Source organism: Spea bombifrons, chromosome 8 (assembly GCF_027358695.1).
Source record: "Spea bombifrons isolate aSpeBom1 chromosome 8, aSpeBom1.2.pri, whole genome shotgun sequence".
NCBI classification, from domain to species: domain Eukaryota; kingdom Metazoa; phylum Chordata; class Amphibia; order Anura; family Pelobatidae; genus Spea; species Spea bombifrons.
The window spans coordinates 4,082,009-4,108,440 of NC_071094.1; the positions used below are offsets into that span (position 1 = coordinate 4,082,009).

The following is a 26,432-nucleotide window of genomic DNA, read 5'->3' on the forward strand; positions in this document are numbered from 1 at the left end:
GGAGAATGAATTAAATGTTCAGATACCTTTAATCCGGAATATATTGCTTCTAGATATAAAATAAATGTAGAGCATGCTAGTTCCCTAAAAGTAATCTCCTCATCGTACATCCCCATCGTACACAGAGCTCCGTTAAGTTGGAAAGGAACGCCGGATATTTCTAGGTAAATAATATTCACATTTGTCAGACAGCATTCTGCAAAGATTACAATACGATAGCAAAAACTATACATAAGCAACGTCTTCTGGGTCCCTGGGATGATCTTCGTTATGCAACAAAGCCCTAATTATAATTCTATGGCCACACAATTAAATAAACAAAGGTTAATTTGGTTGTCCACATGTGGATCAATACATCTCCTTTTTGTGTTTTGATGGAATGTAGAACAAAGCAAGAATTCAGTGAATACCATTGAAAAAATACCTATCTGAGTCATAAATATTGGGGGTCAAAGTACCCTAAGTTCGATCTAATGTTTCCCTGCTATATTGCTCACCAAGGAGCTGAATCAGTGGGACTGCACCTTAAGCCAAAAGAGGCTCTCAAGTCATTTAACACCTTCTCTGGACCCCATTAATGAGGCTCCTGTGGTTTGTTCAGAACCTGCACAGCAAAAAAAATTGATGGAACCTAGGTCGTTAGAATTGTATCTCCCACAGGGCAACAAAAGGAAGAGTTGTCCATCGCCAAACTAACAGTAGGAATTGAGAAGAAAATGTGTCGAGGCAGGGAGTGTAGGAAGCTCTCAGGTCTTTGTCTGGGTTGGAGTTCTCTTGATCTTCAGCCATCTGTAGGTTGAGACTTCAGCACGGAGTCCACAGGAAAACCATTTTTAATGAGAGCACGACGTGTAAAGTGCTGGAAGAAGTGGATAACGTGGTGGACAATGGACACTAAAGGGCCACCATGTGGCGATCACGTTACAGACAATGAGGTTCTATTTAAAACATTAAAATATAATTTTGTTATGATAATGAAAAGGAATATGAAGACTTATGAAGCACTATAAAGGTCCCTGGTTGTATATAGTAAAGACCGGTGGTTATGGTTATGGTAGACCATCTGAAGTGGACCTCTGTAGGAACCTCCTGGCCTCCAGAGATGACCATTGGGCCTTGACTTATCACCTCATCGCTGCGGTGAAACAATGTAGCAGCTTGATGTCACTTTTCACATGCAGGAACTGATTTCATCAGCCGGAAATCTTTCTCCAGGAAAGAGGAGCGTTATGAAGTGGCGAATTAGGTTATGAATTCTAATAACTAGGGATTGCTTTTGCGTTATATTCCAAGATTCCATTAAAAGGACATAATTCATCTTGTTTAACTGCTAAATTAAATCCAAATTGCTTTGTCAGCTCGGTAACAAAGCTATTCATTTACGCCCATCTTGTGATATTTTATACGTTCCGATCCCGTTACAGACAATGAGGTTCTGGAACACGGATTTAAAGGACAACCGCATTGTATATTTTACTGGTTAACCATTCGAGAGAGGACCTCCTTGGATGGCGGAAGATGCCACCGGGCTCTGAACAGGCTGCCAGACCTTGTCCTAATGCTTATAACTTAATTGGCGATATAGGGGCAGCAGTCGGCATGGATGACCTTCTAATGCCCTTGACTTGACCACCCTACATGGCTAGAGATCCTAAACGCTAGCCTTGTAGGCAAGCCTTCCGTTAAAAAGTTGGCGGCTTCCAGTCCTAGTTAGCAAGTTGCCTTTTCTTAAAATAGACCGGACGAGTACCTCTAGAGACGTGAAGTCAGAAAGCAGACAAGATTTCAAATCCCAGCATAATCCGCACTCGCTGTTTCTACATCTCTGAATACAGATGCGGCAAAGCAAGGAGGGGGCCTTTTATTCTCCCCGAAAAACCAGGCGAATTGGGGATTACGAACAGAATCATTTAGAACCTTTTCAACAATCCGCAAAACCTACCCTGATGATACGACGGCAGGGGGAGGATGATGAGCACGGGGGGGGGGCTCCAGGCACAAGGACCCCTCTTCCAATATACGGCATTAATGCATATCAGACAGCCGATACATCTATCAATTAATTCATTTTAATTTAAGGATCCTTTCTGTGCTCTTCTTTTCCCCTCGTAAGGTAGGGATAGTTAAGCCGGGTGCCACTGCCTTCCCAACGCTTGGACGCAAAGGAAGAAAAAAACGCACGAAAGAATGAATTCCTTGATCTATACAATTTAATAAAACATCTGCTCTGTGCGGCTCCCAAGCGACGCGTCGATCATCCGGCTCCGTTTCCTAGATTATAACGTGGCATCCGACACGAGGCAGACGCTCCGTGTGAAAATACAACTCAGATGGAGTTCTTTTTATAGCAAACTCCCGGGGATCGGGTTGCGTCCGTCCGTTTCTAGATCCCATTTAAATAGAAGAATATTTTACCCTATTTGGAGGTCAATTATAATTTTTCACCAATGCCCTCCTGCTCTTAAAGGGGAACAGGGAACCTTCTTTTATGTTCAGGCGCCTCGTTTATCTAATTGCCACCGTCCGCACAGCCCTCGCTACATAGCTTCTTGCCCCAAACCTACTAAAGGTGCACAAGATGGGCAGATATGAGTGTATTAGCCTCTACCACTTCTGCTGGGAGGCTCTTCCACTTACCTACCACCCTCTCAGTAAAGTAAAACATCCCTAGGAGTGGAAAGGGTGTTGTTTAACCCAAGGAGTTCTTCACACCATCAGGACGTAGGAGAAAAGAAGCTCATCCGCGAGGCCGGTGCCTTCAGACAGGTCGCCTGAGTCCCTGAGCTATTCAGTATGGAGGACAGCCTCGCCACTCACCCAGGCAGAGAGCAAATAGCTTTTTCCACTTATCTGACTTGGCCGGCACCCGATTCTTATCTTATTTAAATTCCGTCCACGGCCTCCCGCTATTGAATCGCGAGCGCTTCTGAAGTCCCTAAAAGCTTTTTTTGTTGCTGCCGTATAAAACACAAGTCCGCGTAATTAAAATATGTCGGAGGCGTCCTGCGAGATGACCCGCCGTGTAAAGTTTCGGGAAATGACATGGCTTATCTCTGACGTGTCGGCCACTCGATAGAAAGCGTGTGCGTGCGTGCGTGCGTGTGCGTGTGTACGACATTTGGAGACTAAATACCGAAGCAACCTTTAGATTAAACTCAAGGGAACAAGCGGCGGATGTATGACGGATTGCGGGGAGCGGTCTAATAATGCCAAAAATACCTTAATTACCCAGATCGGCCCCATTCGGCCCGGCTAGTCTGCTGCAAGACTCAAAACTTAATCAGTCGTTGGTCTCGTCTTAGATTCAGGAGCCGTATGTCTATTCCATGCATGTTTAATACCCTCACTGTATTACCCTCTACCACTTCTGCTGCAAGGCTGTTCCACTTATCTACTCCTTTGAAATAAACTTCCCTCCTGTACTTTGTTAAATCCTTTTATGAATTTAAATGTTTCTCTCCCACCCCCCCCCCTCCAAGCCGGACATATTGAGATCTTTCCTGATCATTTTTATCCTGCAAACCATTCATCGGTTTAGTTGCCCCGATATAAGCAGAGAATGTTTCCTGCAGCTCCTCTGTGTCAGCGAAGAGACGTTTAACGATCTTATAGTGAGCTCGATTTCCACGGCGTGTTTCTCTCCGGTGCGGAAATGCATTGATCGCAACGACGAGGTTTCTCTGCCCGGCTACAGAGCGTCCAATAAGAACCGCTTGCCGTTAGGTAAGGTAATAGCGGGATTACATCGCGGGCTCTGCCGGCGCCGTCTACGGAAAATGTCGTGACGGAGACGGGAAAAAGCTTTATGATCTGAGCTTAGGCGTCGTGCAAAAGTGACATCTGCGGATAATTGTCCCTGGAAATGGCATCGCTCGACGCGCTTCCTCTCTGCCAGCAGCTTCTGCTGAGTAGGTGTCGGCAATTAAATATTAGACGTTTTTATTTCCAATGCTTTAGAAATAAATATAACCCACGAGAGGCGGTTTAGAGCTCTTCCGGGAATACTGGGAATCGGGCAGTCCGGCCGCCGTGGACTTTGTCTTCCGTGGTGGTTGGGCAGAAAGGAGACTAAGAGCCGCCTTTGTCTTCCAGTCTCTAGAGGGTTAATTTTTTACTTTTTATGCACTGAGGATATAGCACCCGATGCACCAGGTTAAGTCCTTGTTGACTTTGTTGAGGATACGGTCCTGATGATGGAAGTCCGTGTCAAGGACCCTGGACGGGTGAACCGGTAGTCCTACCGGAAGGACTTCACCTTCTGAATATACTTAGTAACAAACATAGAATCATAAACTGTATCGGTGGTTCCTGCTGTAAAGACTCAGTCCTCAATCAGTCGCTGGTCTCGTCTTAGATCCAGGATCGACACGCTATCTAACACGCTAACAGTCTGTTATTCTCATTAAACATTTCTAATGGCTTCTCATCTCCATGCAAGATAAGAAAACTTCTAAAAAGCGGTCTCTTTGGGTGAGAAGGCGGAAATCTCATATACAAATATTCTACATCTCCGAAGATGTTTCCCCAAAACCCGGAAACTGTGCCTTTTCTGTTTTAGCACGTGTTGAAAGCATGTGTTGAAATGTTAATAAAGAAGAAACGTTTTTAGATTCTCTGGGTCTTTTTTTTTTCGAATACAGGGTTAACCCTTTAAATGACAATTCACGACGCTGTCCTCAATGGTGTCCAAAGGCTTAAGAAAAATATTTGAAAGAAGCTTTTTTATGATATCTAAATATTCATAGATTTTTTTTAATGTACATATAGAGAAGATAAATATTTTTTTATAATATATTAATATATATTATATTAATATGATATAATATAACATAATAATATAATATATTTAAAATAATATATTATTTAATAAATATCAATAAATAATATTTAATATATTTATTTAATAAGAAGAATTCATAAATAATTTTTATAATATATTTATATTAATATATATTATATTAATATTATATATTCATATTATATAATAATTTTATATCATAATATAATATTTTTAAATTAATATTTATCTTCTCTATATGTACATTAAAAAAATCTATGAATATTTAGATCATAAAACAGCTTCTTTAAAATATTTCTCTTAAGCCTTTGAACACCATTGAGGAGAGCGTCGTGAATATAATATATTTCCTAATATTTCGCCCCCTAAGACCCTAGAGTAGAATATGGTCGTCCGCACGGTTTTCTTCCCACTTCAGCAAGAAGCAACCCAGCCGGTTGACATTGTATAGGGGACCAAGGCTTCCATATCTCACGTTATCATTTAATAACGCATACAAATGATCTCATATATGTGTTAATAGAGCCTAAGAGCCGCCGCGCATCGTAACACATGGGTGAGCAGGGCCAGCGCTGGTAAACCGTGGCCACTAACGTCGCCCGTTTTATATATTAAGAAGATTAAGTGCAATTAAATTATACTAAGCCCAGCTGCCCCGGGTAGAAAGAGCAGTGGGGCACAACAAGAATGTGGACAGTGTAATTTTCTTAATAGATCCACCAAAGAGATTTGGTTTTTTTAAATCCGGTTTTAAAAAATATATATTTTCATTAATTTAATTTAATTTAATTTAGGAAGGTATTTTAAGCTCCGGTGTTATTGAAAAATAATGTCGTTTATATCCTGCAAACGAAATAGTCGTGAAATATAGAAAAATATGTTTGGATTCCGTGATACTGCGGAGACCCGCGTGCGTTTGTATTTCTCATGGAATCGTTTAAAGTACCTTACGGATAAAGCTTAAGTACAAAAAATAAATAAATAAAAAAATACCCTTATATAAATGGATTGCGAGAAGTGCGCTTAAAACGCACCGGGAATTTATTCTGTTTATGGGATTATTTGCGGATCTGGGAAGAAACGTCTCTCCCGAGAGTTTTCTCTTCCGAGAGAGACGCGGATTTGTAAATTATTTTTGTTTTAAGTACGTTTTTGAAGGCACGGGCTCATAAGGAGAGGTGTCCAGACGTAGTATATGTTTTGGAAGCAACCAAGATGTATTTAACCCCTTAATGACAATGCTCAAGATGCATTGTTTTCAATGGGTTTAGGGACCGCCCATTGTCCTTAAGGGGTTAAGAGGCTTTAAATGTGTAATATAGATCATTTTTAATACGGTCCTACATAGTGGGTGATCGCTTACCCAAGGAGGAACGCCATCAAAGGCCGTAGAACTATCCGAACAATCATCCTCCTGCCCTGAAGACCTCTCCATTCTCCTCCCATCCTTACAAAGGCTGCCTGAACCAGTCAACAACAATCAGTAACTTAACAACGTGGGAGAGATAACTTAACTCCTTGCTGCTCCTTTAGTAAAAGCTCCTAAGGTGGGCTTCTAAGACATTTATCGCATGTCTGGATCATAGCTTTATTTGGTGAGCTAAAGGGGAAAACGTAGGATTTGGGCAAAGTGATAGATCTGCTTTAAGGGAAATTTTATGGAATATGCATAGCTGGGAACTGTCCCGGTTTTGCCCGGAGTCTCCCGGTGAAGCTCTCCTTTTCCGGTTCTCCGAGTCACCGTGCCGTGTCTCCAGGTCGTGGAAGCAGACTTTAGCCAAGCCTACTCTCCGCCCTATTCCCGGCTCTCTCCCATACAGATTTAAGTTAACTGAAGTTAGCCCCGCCCTTATAGATGGCTAGCCCCGCCCCGAGACCAGGAAGTCTTCAGAAAAAGTTACGGAATAAATTATGGGAATATTATAGAAATTATAATATGGACTAGAATTCGGCGCATTCCTGGAAGCAGGTTAATATATATGACATTTAATATGTCAATCATTATTTGGATGTGGACCTTATACCCCCCCCCCGTGTGACGGGAACTGTGCTGTCAAACCTTCCTTTAAAACAATTCATATTCAAGAAACGTTTCACATCATTTTTGTAGTTTAATACGTTATATTTCCGCTGTACCAGCCAGAATTTGTGTTTATTCCGCCCTCGGAGACCCGAAGCATCATTTTTTAAAGGTTAATGACATATTGGAAGGTTGGATTGCGATAATACATTGTAAAATATATAATACTTTACGGCATAGTGTGTATATTCTGGGACGACATGCGCAGCCCGGTTCAGCGATTGGTTCGAGGCAGTAAATATTTTTACTAAACGACGTTCCATGATATACAACAACAGAAATTGAGGCTTTTGTGTTGAGAGGAAAGGTCAGAGTAATTTACAGCGGTTTTCCAAAATTATTTCTCCGAAGCTGTGTATGTTCTCGAGCAGCGAACAAAGTGCTACCTGAAATTGGATTATTTTGTCTCTGCTGCTAACAATTCCCTTTGACGCTTTTCTTACTGCAGTTTTAACCATACTTGGGTTTGCCCCGGAGTCTTAGGGTTTTTGCCCCAATCTCAGGGTCTCGGGGGGGGGGGCAGATTCTCAGGGTTACAGAGTCTGAAGCTGACTCCTTCCTATTCTACGCCGCTCTGAGCATATATAACATTGACAATTTGTGGTTTTGCTACCAATATGTCGATAGCCCTGCTTGAAAGCAGGTGACTCAATTTAAAGATATTAGAGCCTCGGTATCAGAGCCTCACCACGTAGAATATTGACAACATGCTATTAAAGGGTTAATATGTCAGGGTGTCACTGGGTCGGCTCATTTAGAAGGTTCCGAAGTATGACTATCACAGCTGAAATCCCTGCTTGAATGCAGGTGATTTCGTTCAGAACATCCTTACCTCCTAAAAAAACTCAAGTAAAAATCATTAAAATAATTTGGTGCCCACCGTTAGCAGGTCTTTATCGGTAATGGACCATTAAAGGGTTAATACGTGAAAAATCGTGGGCTAAACTCATTTTCTAAAGCATACAATAGTAAACGGAGTAATTTTTATATAAATACATCCCAAATATCAAGGCGGAGAAGTCCCCCTTCCATCAAAATAATGGAATTCTGAAAGCAGGATTTAACCCTTGGTGTTGGATTGTCTATGTTGACTTAATTACGTTGAATCGGTCACATGGCTCTGATCAAAAGAACAGACTAGACGTTCCAGTTCATTCTATTTTTCTTGCTCGTCCCATTGTTCCATCGTATTGTTTACATGAAGACGCGATCCGGTCGACTCAGAAGACAGGGCTTAGGAGGAGGTGTGCGAGGCTTGTAATTATCTCCCGAGTCCATTGATGTGGTTCGTGGTGTTGTTAGCAAAGAGATTTACAACAGTCTGATGCAATTTTATAGACAAAGTAACGAGCGCGGATTACATTGTCCTCCTGCTTTGTGTTTCTCGACAGGTCCCACCTAATGCCCAGATTGAAAGAATCGAGATCCCACGAATCTCTGTTAAGCCCCAGCGCTGCCGCCGACGCTCTTGATCTCAGCATGGAGGAAGAAGTCGTCATCAAACCCGTTCACAGCAGCATCCTTGGTCAGGATTATTGTTTCGAGGTAAGCCGATTGGTCTTTCTCTAAGGTCGCCGTGTCAGCAGGGTTTCCTTAACATCACAAAAGCCAAGAAGGTTGGACATGTCTTAGAAAGGGTGCTTGGCTTTTGCCACAGGAGCTTAGGGTGGGTTGATTGATTTAAAGAAGAACCCAGGAGGAGCAATTTATGTAGGTTGAGGAACGTTATAAGTTTGGATTACATCCATCTGCCACAAGAAGGATTCCATTCCACACGCGAAACAACAGCTGATCCTGTATGGAGGAACCTGATTAATGAAACGGACTTCATTAGCATCGCCATAAAGCATCAGCTCAGTGTGGTGTTTGAGCCAGAAAAGTCACCCAAAATATCACATGACTGACAACAATGGCGGCCTCCAGGTCTGCAGATAAAGGGAGTTTATTGGAACAAAATTAGATAAACCAGGTTTTTCTCAATGCCGACATTACTGTATACAGCGGTGGGAGTTATATTACTGTATACAGTGCTGGGGGTTATATTACTGTATACAGCGCTGGGGGGGTTATATTACTGTATACAGCGCTGGGGGTTATATTAATATATACAGCGCTGGGGGGTTATATTACTGTATACAGTGCTGGGGGTTATATTACTGTATACAGCGGTGGGAGTTATATTACTGTATACAGTGCTGGGGGTTATTATTGCTGTATACAGCGGTGGGAGTTATTACCGTATACAGCGCTGGAGGGTTATTACTGTATACAGCACTGGGGGCTGGGGGGTTATATTACTGTATACAGCACTGGGGGTTATTACTGTATACAGTGCTGGGGGTTATTACTGTATATAACGCTTGGGGGGTTGCTGCTGTATACAGTGCTGAGGGTTATTATTGCTGTATAGAGAGCTGGGGGTTGTTACTGTATACAGCGCTGGGAGTTATGACTGTATACAACGTTTGGGGGGTTGTTGCTGTCTCAACGCTGGGGATTATTACTGTCTACAGCACTTGGGGTTATTACTGTATTACTGTATACAGCACTGGGGTAGTTATTACTGTATACAGCGCTGGGGGGTATATTACTGTATACAGCGCTGGGGGGTTATTACTGTATACACCGGTGGGGTTTATCCTCAAGGAGAGAAATATTTTTCTTTATGAGACTTCCCCTCTATCATTTTTGACTATAACGTATTGTAATTTGGAACTTTCAGCTCCCACTATTAGCTCTCTCTCTATATATATATTTGCCATTTTGTGAATATATTTACAACTGGAAAGTAGCTAGATAAATAATATGCTTTTTGACTTACTTTCACCCAACATGCGCGATATCGACATGACCGAACTTGTCATTTCTTGATTAAAAAACATTGAGCAGACAGAACGCTAGAGATTTTCAATATCCACCAAGAAAATCACGAAGCTTCTGCTCATCTATTTACAATTTCGTCGTTTCTCTGTTCGAGGTGGAGAAACGCTCTCTCCCCAGTCTCTCTCCAGTCTCTCTCCAGTCTCTCCCCAGTCTCTCTCCAGTCTCTCCCCAGTCTCTCTGCAGTCTCTCTCCAGTCTCTCTCCAGTCTCTCTCCAGTCTCTCTCCAGTCTCTCCCCAGTCTCTCCCCAGTCTCTCTCCAGTCTCTCTCCAGTCTCTCCCCAGTCTCTCTGCAGTCTCTCTCCAGTCTCTCTCCAGTCTCTCCCCAGTCTCTCTCTAGTCTCTCCCCAGTCTCTCTCCAGTCTCTCCCCAGTCTCTCTCCAGTCTCTCCCCAGTCTCTCCCCAGTCTCTCTCCAGTCTCTCTCCAGTCTCTCTCCAGTCTCTCTCCAGTCCCTCCAGTCTCTCTCCAGTCTCTCCCCAGTCTCTCTCTCTAGTCTCTCCCCAGTCTCTCCCCAGTCTCTCTCCAGTCTCTCTCCAGTCTCTCTCAGTCTCTCTCCAGTCTCTCTCCAATGTAAATTTGGCAGGTTGTACAGTAGTTGATGGCGTTGCAATCTGCCTGGCACGTGTGCCCAGGAGACTAAGCATGGCAGACAGCCAAGCACCAGCATACAAGTAATGATCAAAACAGCGGGCATGCGGCCCCGTTCTATATAGCATAGCCTCTGAGAATTAAGGATGGGCGGCAGGGACGGGCGCGCCGGGGATGCCAAATCCCGACAGCGGCCGAACTCCTGGTACAAAAACCTTTCCAACAACACCACTTGCATGCTATTGTCCATCGGTATATCCTTCTCAAATGCCCAGTTATGAGCCTCATTCCTATCAGACGCTCCCGCAGTTTAACCGGGCTCGGGAAATCTTACCTAATTTGCTTTGCTGAGCAAAAAAGAAACATTTGGCCAAAAATACTGCGGTTAAAGGAACATTGTATCCATGAACTAATCACGCTGAGACACGTTACATCTTGCATTTGCTTCCATTGCTATAGGATATATCCCTGCTTAGTTTGCGCAGTCAACCTCCTAAATCCCTGTGACCCCTTTCCTTCCCAGCCCCCCCTCTTTCCTCCTCTGCCCCCCCTTTCCCCCCCTGATGCCCCTCTTTTCTAGGAGCTCAGAATGTTTGCTGGGTATGAGGGGATCGCAGGGTTCTACCGCCCTAAAAGCCCCGATAATGTGTATAGAAACAGCAGGAATTGTGTAAATAAATCATGTTATTTTTCTCACAGTTAGCATAATAACCCCGAAAGCTCTGTGCATGCGTAAGAAGCGTACACTAATATTTAATGGCATTCCGGTTTCTTGTAGGTAACGGCTTCCTCCGGGAGTAAATGTTTTTCGTGTCGTTCTTCAGCCGAGAGAGATAAATGGATGGAAAACTTGAGGCGCGCAGTTCACCCAAATAAGGTAGAGTTTTTGGGGCATTTTTGGAGGGGTCGGCTCCACTCATACGTGGGGTATCTTGGGGGTTCTACATGGTGACTCCGGGATTAGAGTTAATTAGCGGGTAATTGAAAAAGACCCCAGATGTCTGTGACTCCATTCACCCAAGCTCCACCCATTCATCTCACCTTACCTACCTGTTGTGGTAGCCCCGCCCCTGCACATGTTAGCCCCTCCTCCTCAACCCAAGTAAATATTTTGCAATAGTACCTTTTTTTTTATTTAAGTTTTTTTTGCTTTTTAGGACAATAGCAGGAGAGTGGAGAACATGCTCAAACTATGGATTATTGAGGCCAAGGATCTGCCAGCCAAAAAGAAATACTTGTGTGAATTATGTCTAGACGATGTACTTTATGCACGAACTACTTGCAAAATGAAAACCGATAATGTGTTTTGGGGGGAGCACTTTGAATTTAATAACCTTCCTTCGTTGAAAAGCATCACCGTCCATTTATATAAGGAGACAGACAAAAAGAAAAAGAAAGACAAGAACAATTATATGGGACTGGTGAATATCCCCATTGGAGCGGTGACGGGGAGGCAGTTTGTGGAGAAATGGTACCCCGTGGTATCTCCGAACCCGAGCAAAGGCAAATCTTCCGGCCCCATGATACGCATCAAAACGCGCTACCAGAGCATCAGCATACTTCCTATGGAGCTGTACAAAGAATTTGCGGAGTATATCACCAATAACTATATGGTGCTCTGCTCAACGCTCGAAGGAGTCCTTAGCGTCAAGAATAAAGAAGAAATGGCGTCCGCACTGGTTCACATTTTACAAAGCACTGGAAAGGCCAAGGTAAGCACTGAAATGTATCTAGCTCAGTCTGCGAAAACAATGACCACGGAGAACAGGAAGTGGATAACAACTTCCTGTTTTGGCTGGCAGTAGAATTCTACAGCGGCCTTCATCATGGGAAATGAAGGTTAATTTGAATTAAATTGAAAGTATATGCTTCTGGTGGAGTTGAATATCAAATCAGACAAGATGTCCTATAAACTGGTATGAAAAGGTCATAAGCAGCACGAGCCCCCAAAAGTTGCCCTTCTATCTCTAAATTTGTTAATGGCAAAAATATAATTTTTTTTTAATTTACATTAACAATAATTCTGTTATCACAATTCCATAGTGTGGAGGACTGTCTGGGTTTTATCTACGCACTTCATAGCGTTGAAATCCTCTTTGACAGCAGATGTCTGGCCAAACCACCATTAACGATCATATATCAACCCAAACTGTATGTAAACATCAGTGTTTTAATTACAAGCTTCCGCGAGTCCTATCGGTTTCTCCCACACCCCTGTTTTGACACAATTTCTTGGCAAGGCTGGAATAATTTGTGGATTGTATATCTGGTGTCGAGCGTTAAGCTGGCAGACGGCTCCGAACCCTCATTCGATTTCGCCTCTCTGCCAATTTAAGCCGGCCAGAACCTAGCATATTTCGTCCGTCTAATTAATTTTTGGGAATAAACCCTCATTCTAGTGGCATGGAGTCTGACTCTAGAATCCTCGTATCTGCCCCTTGGTGGTTTCTCCACAAAACACCTTCTCTATGACTTATGAAAGGTCAACATTCGGTGACCCTTTCCTTGGGTGGTAGACATCTGTTTACGGTAAAAACATTTTTTTTTAATATCTTGCTTATTGCGATATTAAAAAGGGTCTGAAGTTTAAGTTACATTGAAATATTGATATAATATTATAGTATTCCTTTTCATTCCAAGCTCTGATTTCAGAAAGAATCCATATTTTACGGTTCAGTAGCCAAATGATCCACAACGCTCAACTTCTGCCCACTCGAGCACCGCCAATGAGCATAACAAAGATTGGATACATTTTCAGAACTTTGCGTTTTTATTGAATTAATCTGCAAACATCTGTCGGATGGTTTTCTTTTTTAATGCCAACCTGGATAGGGCTATAATTTAGAAGCTGTGTGGCATCATCATTCAGCCTGGCATTTGCATAATACCTGCTAAGCCTGAATATTTTAGCCACCCGCATCAGGGCAAATAAATTAAACCTTCAACCAGAAAGCCAATTTTCTTCTGCCTGTGTTAAAAAAAATCATAGATTTCTTCTACGCCATGAAAGTCATTTCCCATAAATATTTCCCAAAATAATTAGTTTAATTGTTTCAAAAAAAAATTACTAATAGATGTCTTTATTATTATTTTAACTTTATTTAATAAAGTTTTATAATCATATTAAAACAACAAAAAATAATAATTATAATTATTTGTTATTGTAATAAAATTAAAACAATAAAAAATAATATTTTTTTTTTCTGTATTTCCAAATTGAATTCCGAGTATATTTTTGGGTATAATTGTATCTAGTTAGTTCAAACAAAGCTGGAACAAAACCTTTAAAAGATTATGGATTTTTCGAACATTCTAACCAGAACATTGCTGTATATGGAAAAATTCCAGGCCGGCAAAACTGTGATTCAAATATTATGTAACAAAAAAAAATACATATTTTACTCAATTACAAATTCATCATAATATGCACCGGACCTATAAAAATAAAAGTCTGTATTTACAATATTATTCTGAATTTCAAAATTGAAGGTTTTTCTTATTTTTATTTTTTCCTTTGTTTTTTTTTTTTTCTTTTTTTCTAAAGCCCACTTTGTCTTCTGACATTTCATAAGCAGACAGATGATAGAATTTCCTCTCTACTTAACGTTCGAGATGAAATGCCTTTGCAGAGCACAAGTAATCCAAGTACTTTGAAGTTCTATTTCATTTTTATAGAAGAAATGAGCATCCTTTGATTTCCGTGCATCCATTCGAACGGTTGTTTAAATAGCGTGTTTAACTCTTAAACTACCTTCGGATTTTTATTTATTTATTTTAAATGCGCTTAAGGTACGGCCAGAAAATTAGATCCAAAAGTGACCCGATGTTCTAAGGCAGAGGCTCTGACGTGGCCCTTCATTTTGCTCATTATCTGTTAACAGGTCTTAATAAGATGGTTTTAAGTCATCTTTAGACCTCTTAAATGTAAGCAGCCCCCTGATTTAGTTGAAGAAATACTTGTTTTAGATTTTAGATTTTCTTGTGTTCCAAGAGGAAATTTTTAATATTTGAAAAATCGCAGCCATTAAGCTGACGTGAATTTGCCATCATCTCATTTTTTGAGCTACGCATTTGCTTACATCTTCACAAATAATATGTATAAATCAAGTTCTTCCTGTAGTTGATTGGTCCACATTATAGACAACATTCTGGGGAAAAAACACATTTTAGTTGCTGGGATTGCAATCTTCGTAATAAAAATCTGTTAATAAATTGTATTGCCAAGTTCTTTTTTTCTGTTTGACGTGACATTTCGGCTTCTGAGAGATGCCAGGATAAGTCACTCGCTCCCCAGGCATATGTACGTTAAGACAGCGAGACGTCCCGTGACGTCAACGTGAAGAACGCCAACATTTCTTCTGAGCAGAAGAATCCCGAGACAGCTGGCCATAAATATGTATAGTCATGGGCGCTGCAAGTGGTACATCGACGATATCTTTTCTGTGTTACAGATTACGATTAGCGTCAAGAAGAAACCTTAAAATATCATAAGAGTGGAAAAATATTTGTTGCTAGGTAGATGAAAATAGATAATAAATAAAATATTTTGCCGTCTGAATTGATTAGGGGTCATAAATGTGTAAAGGCATGGGATACGGCTCCCGAATAAAAGACGAGACCAACGACTGATTAAGGTTTGAGTCTTTACAGCAGGAGAAACGGGCGACTAGATGGGGGCCGAATGGGGCTGATCTGCCAGCAGGTTCAATGTTTCTATGTAGCTTAGTGAATAAACAGCCTTTGTGTCTTCTTGGCTCACCCATAGTACTTTCCAGCCACGTTGACATGGAGCTAACAGGGCGCGAGGTGGTCTTTAAAACCCACATTGTGATGTCATGTAGACCACGATCATTCTAATTGTGTTTCTTTTGCCTTCCCTCGTCGTCACTACAATATGAGTTAAGATGTCCTGGTTTGGATTCTCATATGGAAGAGTCACCGCTTTTCAGAACGATCCCAACGCAGCGTCCTGTAAATTCAGGACTAGAAAGGTTAATTGCTCTGACTGTGCCGTAGAAGCGCAGATATTCCGAGCTGTCACTCTCAGCCCCGACGCTACAGCTTATTTTTATGCTAAGGCCAATGAAAAGGGCCACGTTACTTCAAATGAGTTTAAAGAAAAAAAATTAAAGGAACCGCAACATAAAAAATGATGGTTATTGATCAGAAATGGTACTTCTCATTCTTTTTCACATAAAATATAGTGAAAACATAGTTTTAAAGTGTACATGTAACATTATTTCAACGACCACATGCCTTATTATGTGACGACCACATGCCTTAAAGTGGCAGCGCCACAAAGTCATCCCCAGCCATCCCTGACAAAACACACCATGGGCACTCAGAGGGTTAAAGCACAATGGCCGCCGAGTGCAGCTCGGTATAATTTACTTTCTCCATCCCGTTCTCCTTGGGCTTGTCTTGACCAGCTTGATTTAAGTGAATATTACTAAAGATTAATGTCTTCTCTCTAGTTTTTGCTCTCAAGGACATCACAGAATCACTTGTCATGAAAATGTTTTTTTTCCCGCCATATTTTTTCTACTCATTTTATTCTTGATGCCTCACAGAAATATTATTAGACAGAGAACTGCCCCGATACGTAAAATTATGCAGATTCCCTGTCATTATTAATCCGGGGTCCTTTGTAGGTTCTAATATTGTAGTTGACCAAATCATCAATAGTTTAAACAAGAAGGGACGTCTGAGGTTTTAAAAGCTTATGTGACGTTAAATTTTGACCTCAGTAATGCCCCTTACCGAGAACAATTACCATCCTGACATATATAATATACGTGTGCAGCGTGAATTATAATACGGATTAACCGCTTTTTTGTTGTTTTTTTTCATTTTATTCATCTACGGGTAAATAATTCGGGGAAATTATTCCTTTTTGCCCCCCCCAATGCCCCACTCAGTTACACCAATAGCTACCAATAGGCCACAAAGTCACATAAAAAGTCTGGGTAGAGCCACACCCCCAGCCACACCTCTAACCACACCCTCAATATAAAAGTATCCCTCTGGCCATTTCGTCACTGAGAATTAAATGGGGCAATAATAGAGCCAATTTAGGCAAATTTACATGAATTTTTAAGCCCGCTTTCTCCTGATTCCCGGACAAATTAGGATTCAAAATATTGTTCTGCTGCTCAGAATGTAATTACAGACCACAAACAGAGCAGGCCGGTCCAATGGGGCGGGAGGAATAAGAAGGGACACCTTGCAAGAGGGTTGCCATTAGCAACTTGGCTTTTTTTCTAAGAAACTGAGAGGCATTTGTGTAAATAACCATTTTTTGTTGTTAATTTCCTGCAAATGAATGCGGCCAGAGACGTGTTGGGTCAAGTAGCCTCCTGAAAGGACTTAGCAGATCAGTCAGGATCTACAGGACCGTGCTTGAAAGGAACAGAAAGTCAGGTCTCGTGATCGAAGGTGGATTAAAGTGGCTGCTCTTCTCAGGAGGGCCAGTCCCTCTGTGTGCCCCAAACCTATGATGCACTCTTTTCCTCCCACGTGCCCCTCTTTCCTCCCATGTGTCCCTCTTTCTTCTCTTGATGCCCTTCTTTCCTCCCCTGAATGCTTGGAATGTTTGCTGGGTATGAGGGGATCGCAGGGTTCTACAGCCCCAAAAGCCCTGATAATGTGTATAGAAACAGCAGGGAATGGCTTTAAATACCTTAATACACTTCCTGTAAAGCCCAGACCCCCAACTCACAGATTAGAAGGTCCGTCATTCTGGTTTCGTGTACCAAGGTGGTCTTACAGGGAAAAATCATTTTCACGTTGAAGTTGAAGCCGAGCCTGCCGTGGTTTGCTGCTCTTCACACATTACTTTATTACAAGGAATTATTAACGATGAAATACATGGGATGTGGAGTCGGGAAGACTCGTCCTCCGTCGGGACGCTGTTCTGACGGAACATCTCTTGCCTAATTGTAGCACGGTGGTTTAAAGTCTCCACATTCTATGTGAATTTAGTGAGAGGACCAGCTTCGGTTAGCATTTGAATATATTATAGTTAAAGGCAAATAACCAACACTTGAGGTCAACGTATACGCATGTATGTCAATGCTAAAAGGCAACGTCACTCGGCTTCATAAACAGTCCCGTTTTCATGGGACTGTTCCCTGATTTCCATTTGTTCCCAGAATTTTTCCATGAAACCCTTTAAATTCTAAAGTTTAATTATATATATATTTTTAATTTTTTTTTTCTCCGTTAAAGGAAACACTCCAGCAATGATCCCGATATATATATATTATTATAAATATAAATATATATATATATATATATATGTATATATTATATATTATATATTAGTATAAATTGTAGAATAAACATTGTACACATAGAGAGATGGGGAATTAATATGTTCTTATTCCTTTATTAGAAATTACCCACAATCCCACCGAAATAACATCAGGGCTGGATAATGATCTCTCCGGCTTCCTTGGGAATAAACAATCAGCTTTATCTTGACATTAATTGCAACTCCGGAGCCAGACTCGTACTGTCTCGTGTCTCTGGGCTCCACATTAAGAGAAGCCTGTCAACTTCTCTACAGAATCCCGCGTCTTCGCTTCCAGAGGCTGATCAGCCATTAGAACATCCGAGAAACAAAAATCTATAGAATATCTTGTACCACGCACCCCCAAAAGAGCTTTTACCAAACGACGAGGGGGCGCCTTTATGTGTCACCCCAAGACGTCTTGCCTACAGGGACGCCCCTATGCATTTTTTCCTCCTAAATACATTATTGACGCGATTTATTCACTTTAATTTATATTGTTACTTTTAAAAACTTTGAATCTAAAAGTTAGCTTTGAGTCGTTTTCCTCCTCGCCGATGACCTTCGCTTAGTAGAGCTCCCACAGAGAATTCGGCTCTGTTGAAGAACATGTCACTTCCGTGGTAGATAAAGTTTATTTGGGCCATCGCTTGGACGTGATTTTAAAGAAAGTGACAGTTTGATGCGAAAGACCAACGCTAAAGTCTGACTCTTACAGTCGACGGATCAGAGATTGCTTTGGGTCTCTTCCGAAGTCAAGTCATTTGTTGCATTGCGCATTCGTCTTTGCCCAACACTCAAAGGAGAGGAAAAAAATAAAGGATTTACGTAAAGCTAGGCTGCCAAATACTTTTCTTTACTTCTTAACTTTTTTTTCAGTTAAAGAGAGAAGATCTAGAGTCAAGGTGAATGTCAAAAAAACGTCGACAGTATTGTTTCACTTTAATTGTGATTAAATAGATTAAAATATGATTTGTATTCATTATGTCGTAATTTATTCATGAAATATTTGAATTTAATATTTTAATTAAATAATAAATATTAATTATTAAATCCAAAAAATAAAAAATCTAGCAATATGTTAATAATTCTATATTCCGAAAAAGGCTTCAGCATTTCATAAATTAAATTTGTAATTTTGGTAAATTTAAGTAAAACTATGGACTATAGAATATTATTTTTTTCCTTATGTTGGTTAATTTTCAGTTGTTTTTTTTTTTTAAATATGGCTATATCTGAAGATAACTTTAAATGTATAGCTTTTGAATAATAATTATATATAGGTTTTTTATAGTTTTTTTTTAACTATTATCTGTTCTGGAAATGTTAATGTTTTTTTTTGGGAGGGGTGGATTTGGCGGTGAATTTACTTTTAAATTCCGAATTTAAAAGTCTATCCAGAATCTGTTTCTACCTCTGAAGTCACGCGTCGAATGATCGTCTCTAAGAAATAACCTCTTTGTATTTAAATATTTATACAAAAATAGGCCCTGTAATTATAAGTAATCCGCCTTTATCGTGTTTGATATGAATACAAAGTAATAATTACGTCTTTTGCCGACACAAACAGACTGCTTTGCTTTTTTCGTGAGCGGGTGAAGAGTTTAATTGACAGGTTTTTTTTCCGATTGTAGCGTTTTTTTTCCCCGCGAGTTAGATAGGAAGGCATCTCGCCATCTCCCTCGCACGCGGTGTATTTATTTGATTCTCACCCTGATAATACCGATGCCAGTGGCTGTTGTTTCCACATTGTGCCATGGGGATAAGTAAGGATTAATCACTGCATTTATTTTTAGATTTCTAGAATTTTTTTTTTTTTTTGAACAATGAAGGTCACTTTGCAACAGGATAAACGTCACGAAAACGATGATGGATTCAAAGTGAATGGCTTTCAGCTCCGATATCTCAATTCACGGAGCAGGCAGAAAAACAATCATCGTAGGAAAGAAGGCTCTGACCATCGTAACTAATTCAGTAAATGTGTATTACAGGGAAAATTGAACGGCAGAATGCAGATTCTCAGAACGCAACAGACCAGGGTAGTCGCGGCCGTATTTGCTTTCCAGTTGCTGATATGCATAAAGAAATCTGGTTCCTCGTAAAAGGAACGGAAGGGCAGCATCTCGGAGACAATGGGAAAGGGGTAGAGACAATTCCAAACATCTCCTCTGTTGACCCTAACTATACCCCGAAAGAATCTCTTACTAGGGTACGAGCTTCTCCTGCGTTATGAGAAAAGCACCCTTAGATACCTCCATAGCTGCTGCTTGGGTGATGTCTTATCCGCCATGTTGTAGTAACAAACCAACAACAGGTTGACTATTAGAGCAAAGCTTCTGACGTTGGTCTTTAAGTACCTCCAACCATGTAGGTTCTCTGGTTTCTTCTCACATGATCTTCAACTGGACCAGGTCATTTGGCCGGCTATGGTTGACCCATCTGTAGGACGATCTGAACGTGTGTACTGATGGACATTCCCAACACCTTGTCAGCTTTGTTTGACATAAAAGAATAGGACATTGTTTTGGCCGGCTGTGTTTTGTCTTTCGAAGGCGTAAGGCCAGTACTAAGAAAGATCAGCGGATCAAAGTGAAAGCCTGACATGTTATTGATGGGCATTACTGAGTGGACTCGAGTGATCAATTCCTCATTACTTCCCTGTTATCTTGTGCCACGACGGATGAGCGTAACAGTCTCGTCAGGAGATAGTAATCATATTACCGTGTTACCAAAAATTTAGCCAGGGTGGATGAATTTTAATGTCTTTGTCCTTTTTCTAAAGGTTATGGTCCGATCAAATACCTAAGGATAATGTTCTAATTCCAGCCCTTAACTAACATGTGCGTTTGTAGCAGTAATGAATTTACCCTTTATATGTATATATATATATTTTTTTTATTATTTTTTTCCCCCAATTATTTTTTTTCTTGACCCATTCCAAAAAAAAACAAATTCCACCGAACTAAGACCCATTTTTGTTCATAAAATATTATTCTGGAATTATTCTATACAGCAGGGAAAAGTTCCGAATACGGAATTCGGTTATATCTCTTAATGCATTCCCAAAACGCCAGGGTCCGATTACTTCTAACACGAATACTGCTGTTGCTTTTTTTCCCCACTTGCCAAAGGCTTTATGTGTCAAAATTATTGATCGCGAGCAAAAGTGAGCGATCCATCCTCCTGGTCTCGGACAATCTCTGGTGGGCTAATCCTTTTTTTTCTTTCATTATGTTTTTATTTAATTTTGTTTCTGCCTAAGAGTTTTATCATATTCTAAGCTCTACTGACAGAGCAAAAAGTATTTCTACTAGGCCGAGACGAGATGATGGAGAACGTCGTCAGGTTGATATCAATTTGTACCTCCTGGTGTTTTAAAATAAAGGCAGGACTTTGGTCTACTTGAGGTTAAGCCGTTGGTAGGAGATTAGACGAGGAGCCCGAAGAACCAACCTATCCACCATTAAACGCTGGGGGGGGCTATACACAATATAGAAACCCCAGAACCGAGCGAGGTTGCCCCTTACAGCCAACCAGAAAACCAAGGCCAGTAGTCATGTTTCTCCTTCCATACCTGTCCAAGGGGGCCTCTTTACAAGCAGACGATAATAACTTTACTCTTGTTTCCATAAGTGAATTTTTTGATATGATTTTAGTTATTGTATAGTACTGCGGAAAAAAAATATGGCGCTATATAAATCAATAAAAATAATAATAAAATAAAAGCATGGCAGGAATTCATGCACTTCATTCAATATAAATATAACCGCGTCATCATATCTGGGACGTAAACACGCTGAGCCTTAAATACTTAAAAATATGGTATCTTTACAGCTTTCATTTTCTTGTATTTCCTAAAAATCACTAAAAAAAAATCATAATTATGATGATTAGGTTTAAATGGGAACAAAAAAATTAACCAGATCACCTAGTTTTAACTATAACATACTAAGAGGAACATATATATAATATATATATATATATAAAAGTAAAATATAAAACATGGCCATCCCTGTAAGAATATTCTAGTATTAGAATACCGAGGCTTTTATGTATCTTTACCCATCATCAGAGGTCTACCTGCATTGATCGTATACATATCAGAAGCGATTAGATCTAATGGCGTCAAACGAAAAGATTTAATATTTATGTTGTTGCCGTTCTAAGACTGATCCCTCGCACGATACGATTTACGGTAGACTGAAAAGAAACCCGCAAGCCGGAGCAGATTTATAATATCACTGTTGATTTGAAGGATTTGTTTTTATTGATCGTACCTTTGAACAATAATCTCTCGTCGGAGAAAAAAAAACGCAATAAAGAAGACACTCGAAAGATATGAAGTCTTATTTTCTCCGTAATCAAAAGCGATGGCAATGTATACATTCTCGGGGCTTATAGAACATTCCTTCCAAGTATTCAGATCCTTAAGGGGATTTATATGCTTGATGTGATTCAAAAAAATAAAAAAGCTTTGCAAAGTAATATTCGGTACAAAGGTATAAAATATCAGACAGGAATGCTTATTATAACCCTATTCCACCCAAATACTCGCCGGAGAATTCTGTCTCACAAATTTAATACATAAAAAATACAATAAGTACTTTTTTTTCCCCACATAGCCAGAAGCTCCAATCCGGAATGCTATTGACTGTGTGCCGCCGACGGCTTTATTGGTTTTCATAATTGCATTTGACTGACTCTGCTTAGCGCATGTGTGAGAGTTTCACGGGAAAAAAAAAGTCCGCTTCTTGAAAGATAGGTTATCACCGATCCAAAAATATATATTTTTTTGCCAACATTACGTGTGAAATTATGGTTTTCGCTACAATAGCTTTTTTTTTAAACTTCTTAAAACAACAGGAAGGTCCTGACTTAAATCGGTTCTCTCAAGGTTAGATGAAATATTAATTGGACTCTTCCCTGAAGAGTAAATTACTAAAGACAATAGGAAAAAAATTAAGACGATTCTATGGCAACAACCAATCAGTGCCTACTTTTTGTGTCACATGACAGTTAAGTGTTCCCAGAAAAATACAAACGAGGCCATATTTTGCTTAATTAAAGCATTATTTCTGGCAAGGGTCTGGGCATTTGGAAGTCCTAGGAAAGATGTTTCTAATGCTCCATTTAGTGATAGTGTTGAGTAGGTGGTACAGCAGCTTTAAATATGACGCGGGTACATAGTTCTCTCCTGGTTCTTATAAATGTTACCATTTAAAGAGCTATCGTGTTGTCTCCTTTAAGCGGAAGACAACCTCGGAAGTCAGGGGTCCATTTGGGAGGTCCATGCCTGCTTCTGGTGTCTCATATATAAGAAGCACCACACAACCCCAGTACATATCTTCTCAAAGCATCTGCATGGAAAGTGTTCAGCTTCAAATCTGTGATAGAGCCTAAGCTTAGTTTCCATGTTATTATTAAAGTATAATGCCTTTTTTACCGGGAGCGTACTAATAAAAGTCAATATTGAAGAGAATGACCTCTGCAGAGGTTACAGAAAGGACCACACATGATCCATGATTGTAGCCTCAGGACACATTTTCGTTTTCAAAATGAGTTCCTTAAATATAACCTCTGAGAACTTCCAAGGCGTTCAGGATGAAGAGATATATTCCAGCAAACGGAGACAGAAGATCCAGGCATCTCTGATCATTGAAATGTTTGGACAGTGACAGTGACAAGAGGCTAGCGAGAAGCTAATTAAGAAGACCATCATTTTCCGTGCGAGAAAGAATTGGCGGGTGTAAGCGTAGAGGAGAAGATTTTGGTAGATGGACAGGATAACGGGGTAAGATAACATTTTTTTGTTCAGGGACACAATTCTGGATAGTGTCCAGTTCTGTAGTCGCTCTGGATAAAAGATAATGCATTATTTTCTTCAAATGTTCGAGGACAGAATTAGGTTTATGTTCTAAAACAAAGCAGAAAGTATCAACGATTTCCTCTACCAAACTATAAAGTATCAAATATCAACACACGCGGTATTTTGTGCTCAATGTATTTTGTTTCACCTAAGGTTCCATGACTCAGATGTCGTGTTCTGAACATTTTTCTATTTACGATGCCCTTGGGTGAAGTCGAAGTCCACCCTTGTTGACCGTTGGTCGTCGTCTAACCGTGACAATTACCATCGTCTGGCTCTAACTGGTAGAATGTGGCCAATGTCTAATAGGCAATATTTCTTTAAAAAGTATTCTATAAGTGGAATCTTCCTGAAGATTGAAGGAGAACTCTGTGTCGTTTATGATGACAAGTAGATAAAGCAAGATGGCGCCTCCAACTTTCAAAGCGTTTCCAGTAAAAATAATTTCAATACGACCTGGCAGACCCTGCGGTAGAGATCGATCAGTTTATCCCCAGGATAGCCAATGGGGATAGAGTATCTCCCCTGCTTATTTCTCATTGGCTGCCTGGTGTTCTGGTTAAGAACACTTGTCCAATATATCAATATATTTATGTTAATTCTAGCTGTTTGACCAACATGTTGCCTATTAAGCAGACTTGTAGGGATTGTGTTCATGTCAGCCGATCGTAATATTAGATAATGTTAGATATTCATTAATTACAGGATTTAAAAAAAAAACTCATTTAGGACATAATTATCTCCTAAGGCAGCGAATACTTAAATTGAGCAGCGTGTCCGCACCCTGCATGCTGCCCTTTAAAACGATTCCACATAACATTTTAATTTACAAAGACCCCCAGGATGAAAACAATATTCATCCAAAATCTGCGTAATCTCTTAAAAAAAAAAACACCATCAAATTTTAGATTTCATATTGAGTTGAGATGATACATAATATTCTGTTTTTGGATAATTTTGTTTGTATTTATTATGACTGATGATATATATATATATAACTTTTTATCAGTTTTGTGTTAGACGGCGTGATAGATATCACCAAATGTTGTTGGTCTTCAACTAGAGGGTCAGTGGCTTAGATGGAATGTAAGGAAGTTTTACTTTACTAAGAGATGTAGTTAAGCCTCCCAGCAGAGGTGGTAAAGGGTAATACAGTGAGGGTATTAAACATGCGCGGGATAGACATACGGCTCCTGAATCTAAGACGAGACCAACGACTGATTAAGGTTTGAGTCTTTACAGCAGGAGAAGCGGGCAGACTAGACGGGTCTCATGTTATATTTCTAAGATGTCATTGTCGTGTCCTGAGATTTTGGATTAACCATTCGGTGTCCTAAGCACAGTCAGAAACGGAGCACCAACGATGCTGGGGCTGTATGGAGAAATCTGTGTTGCGCATGAGCACAGCCGAAAATCTGCTTGCATGCTCAACGGTGGTGACCACATAAACTCAAGCAAATTCACGTTGTCCAAGCGTCTAGGCAGCAATTCCACAAAGCCAAGTCCACAATGATAACGAGTGGAGAGTCCTTCAAAATTCACCTGGTTTCTGCCATCATCTAAGCTCTGGATAAGAAGTATCCATCAATACTTTAGAACTGGTTGGTTTTACTGGTTTTAAAGACTGTACAATTTGTTTTTGAATGCGTAACTTGATTATACATTTTCCATACTGTACCGTACTGTGTATGGGCATTATTTGGGATCTACAACATTGTTACAGCATTCACTTAGAGTCCGTATATTCCTGGCTTTATTCGGTTGAGCTGGATATTATGATGAATGGCATTGTGATGTACAAAGCAATTAGACACATCCCCGGCAAATGAGCACATCTGAATGATCTATGCCACTCATTAGCCATCCTGAGTATGTATCTCATTGTGCCAATCCATTAACTCTTTATTGCATGGAAGAGCGGCGCTGGAAAAAGATTCCTCCGGGCTGTGTGCAGGGTATTGATTTAGCGTCTACCTTTGACCGTAACATAGGGTGGTAACAGTATGTATTAAAATGTTTTAGCCTTATGATATAGCTCTATATCTGACTCTTGTATTTCTGCTCTGTCTAGGACTTCCTTACGGACTTGATGATGTCAGAAGTGGACCGTTGCGGCGAGAACGAGCACCTTATATTTCGGGAGAACACTCTTGCTACTAAGGCCATCGAGGAGTACCTGAAACTAGTAGGTCAGAAGTATCTACAGGATGCTTTAGGTAATTTTTTTTTTTTAATGCTTCATTTTGAGTTTCTGGTTAATGAATATGATCTAAATAAAGATATACTGTTGCCATCCAAAAATGTTTATAAATATTTTGTCACAAAAAAAGAAAAAAAGAAAAAAAAAGTTTAATTGCAAAAAAAATATTCACAGCCTGGAAGTAGAACCTCAGGGGTGGTGCCCTCTTCTCAAGGGAGGTAAAAGCTCCACCCACCACCATATTAAGCTCAGCCTGTTCTCTACGCAAACCATGCCCACTCATAGTCCGGGGGATGCGTTAATCATCAGAGTGGAGTCCAGATCACATTATATTAAAATGTAATTTACATTTGAGCTATAATGTGGGGTAGCCAAGCACCCCCTAAAGCCCGTGGCTCCTAGGAAATCTGCTCTGGTTGGGTAACTATTCTAGATGTCCACAGAGCCACTCAAGGTCAAACATTTCATCATTCGGGAAGCAAGGAACTCTCTAGAATTCAGTCCTTACTCACTACGGATATTCCATTTAATCTCACAAAAAGCATTAGTCTATAAACCCACCGGCAGTGCCGAAACCAGTGGCGGAACTACCGGGGTCGCAGGGGTCGCGACTGCGACCGGGCCCCGGTGGCAGGGGGGCCCAAGCCAAGGGGCCGCCCGAAATCGGGCCCCGGCGGCAAGGGGCCCCAAGGTCTATGAGTTATAGACGGCCGTAGAGGCCGCATAGG

The 26,432-nt window shown here is 40.5% G+C and overlaps 1 protein-coding gene across 4 annotated transcripts in view; it reads left to right on the forward strand.

Moving 5' to 3' along the window:
- The window catches only part of DAB2IP (DAB2 interacting protein), a 211,840-nt gene that overhangs the window by 155,982 nt on the left and 29,426 nt on the right, over positions 1–26,432 (forward strand). For all 4 annotated transcript variants that reach the window (XM_053472613.1, XM_053472611.1, XM_053472610.1 and 1 more), the window contains 4 exons: positions 8,270–8,423; positions 11,126–11,224; positions 11,505–12,059; positions 25,576–25,720. In XM_053472613.1, coding sequence (XP_053328588.1) covers positions 8,270–8,423; positions 11,126–11,224; positions 11,505–12,059; positions 25,576–25,720 — 953 coding nt within the window. The remainder of the gene's footprint in view (positions 1–8,269; positions 8,424–11,125; positions 11,225–11,504; positions 12,060–25,575; positions 25,721–26,432) is intronic.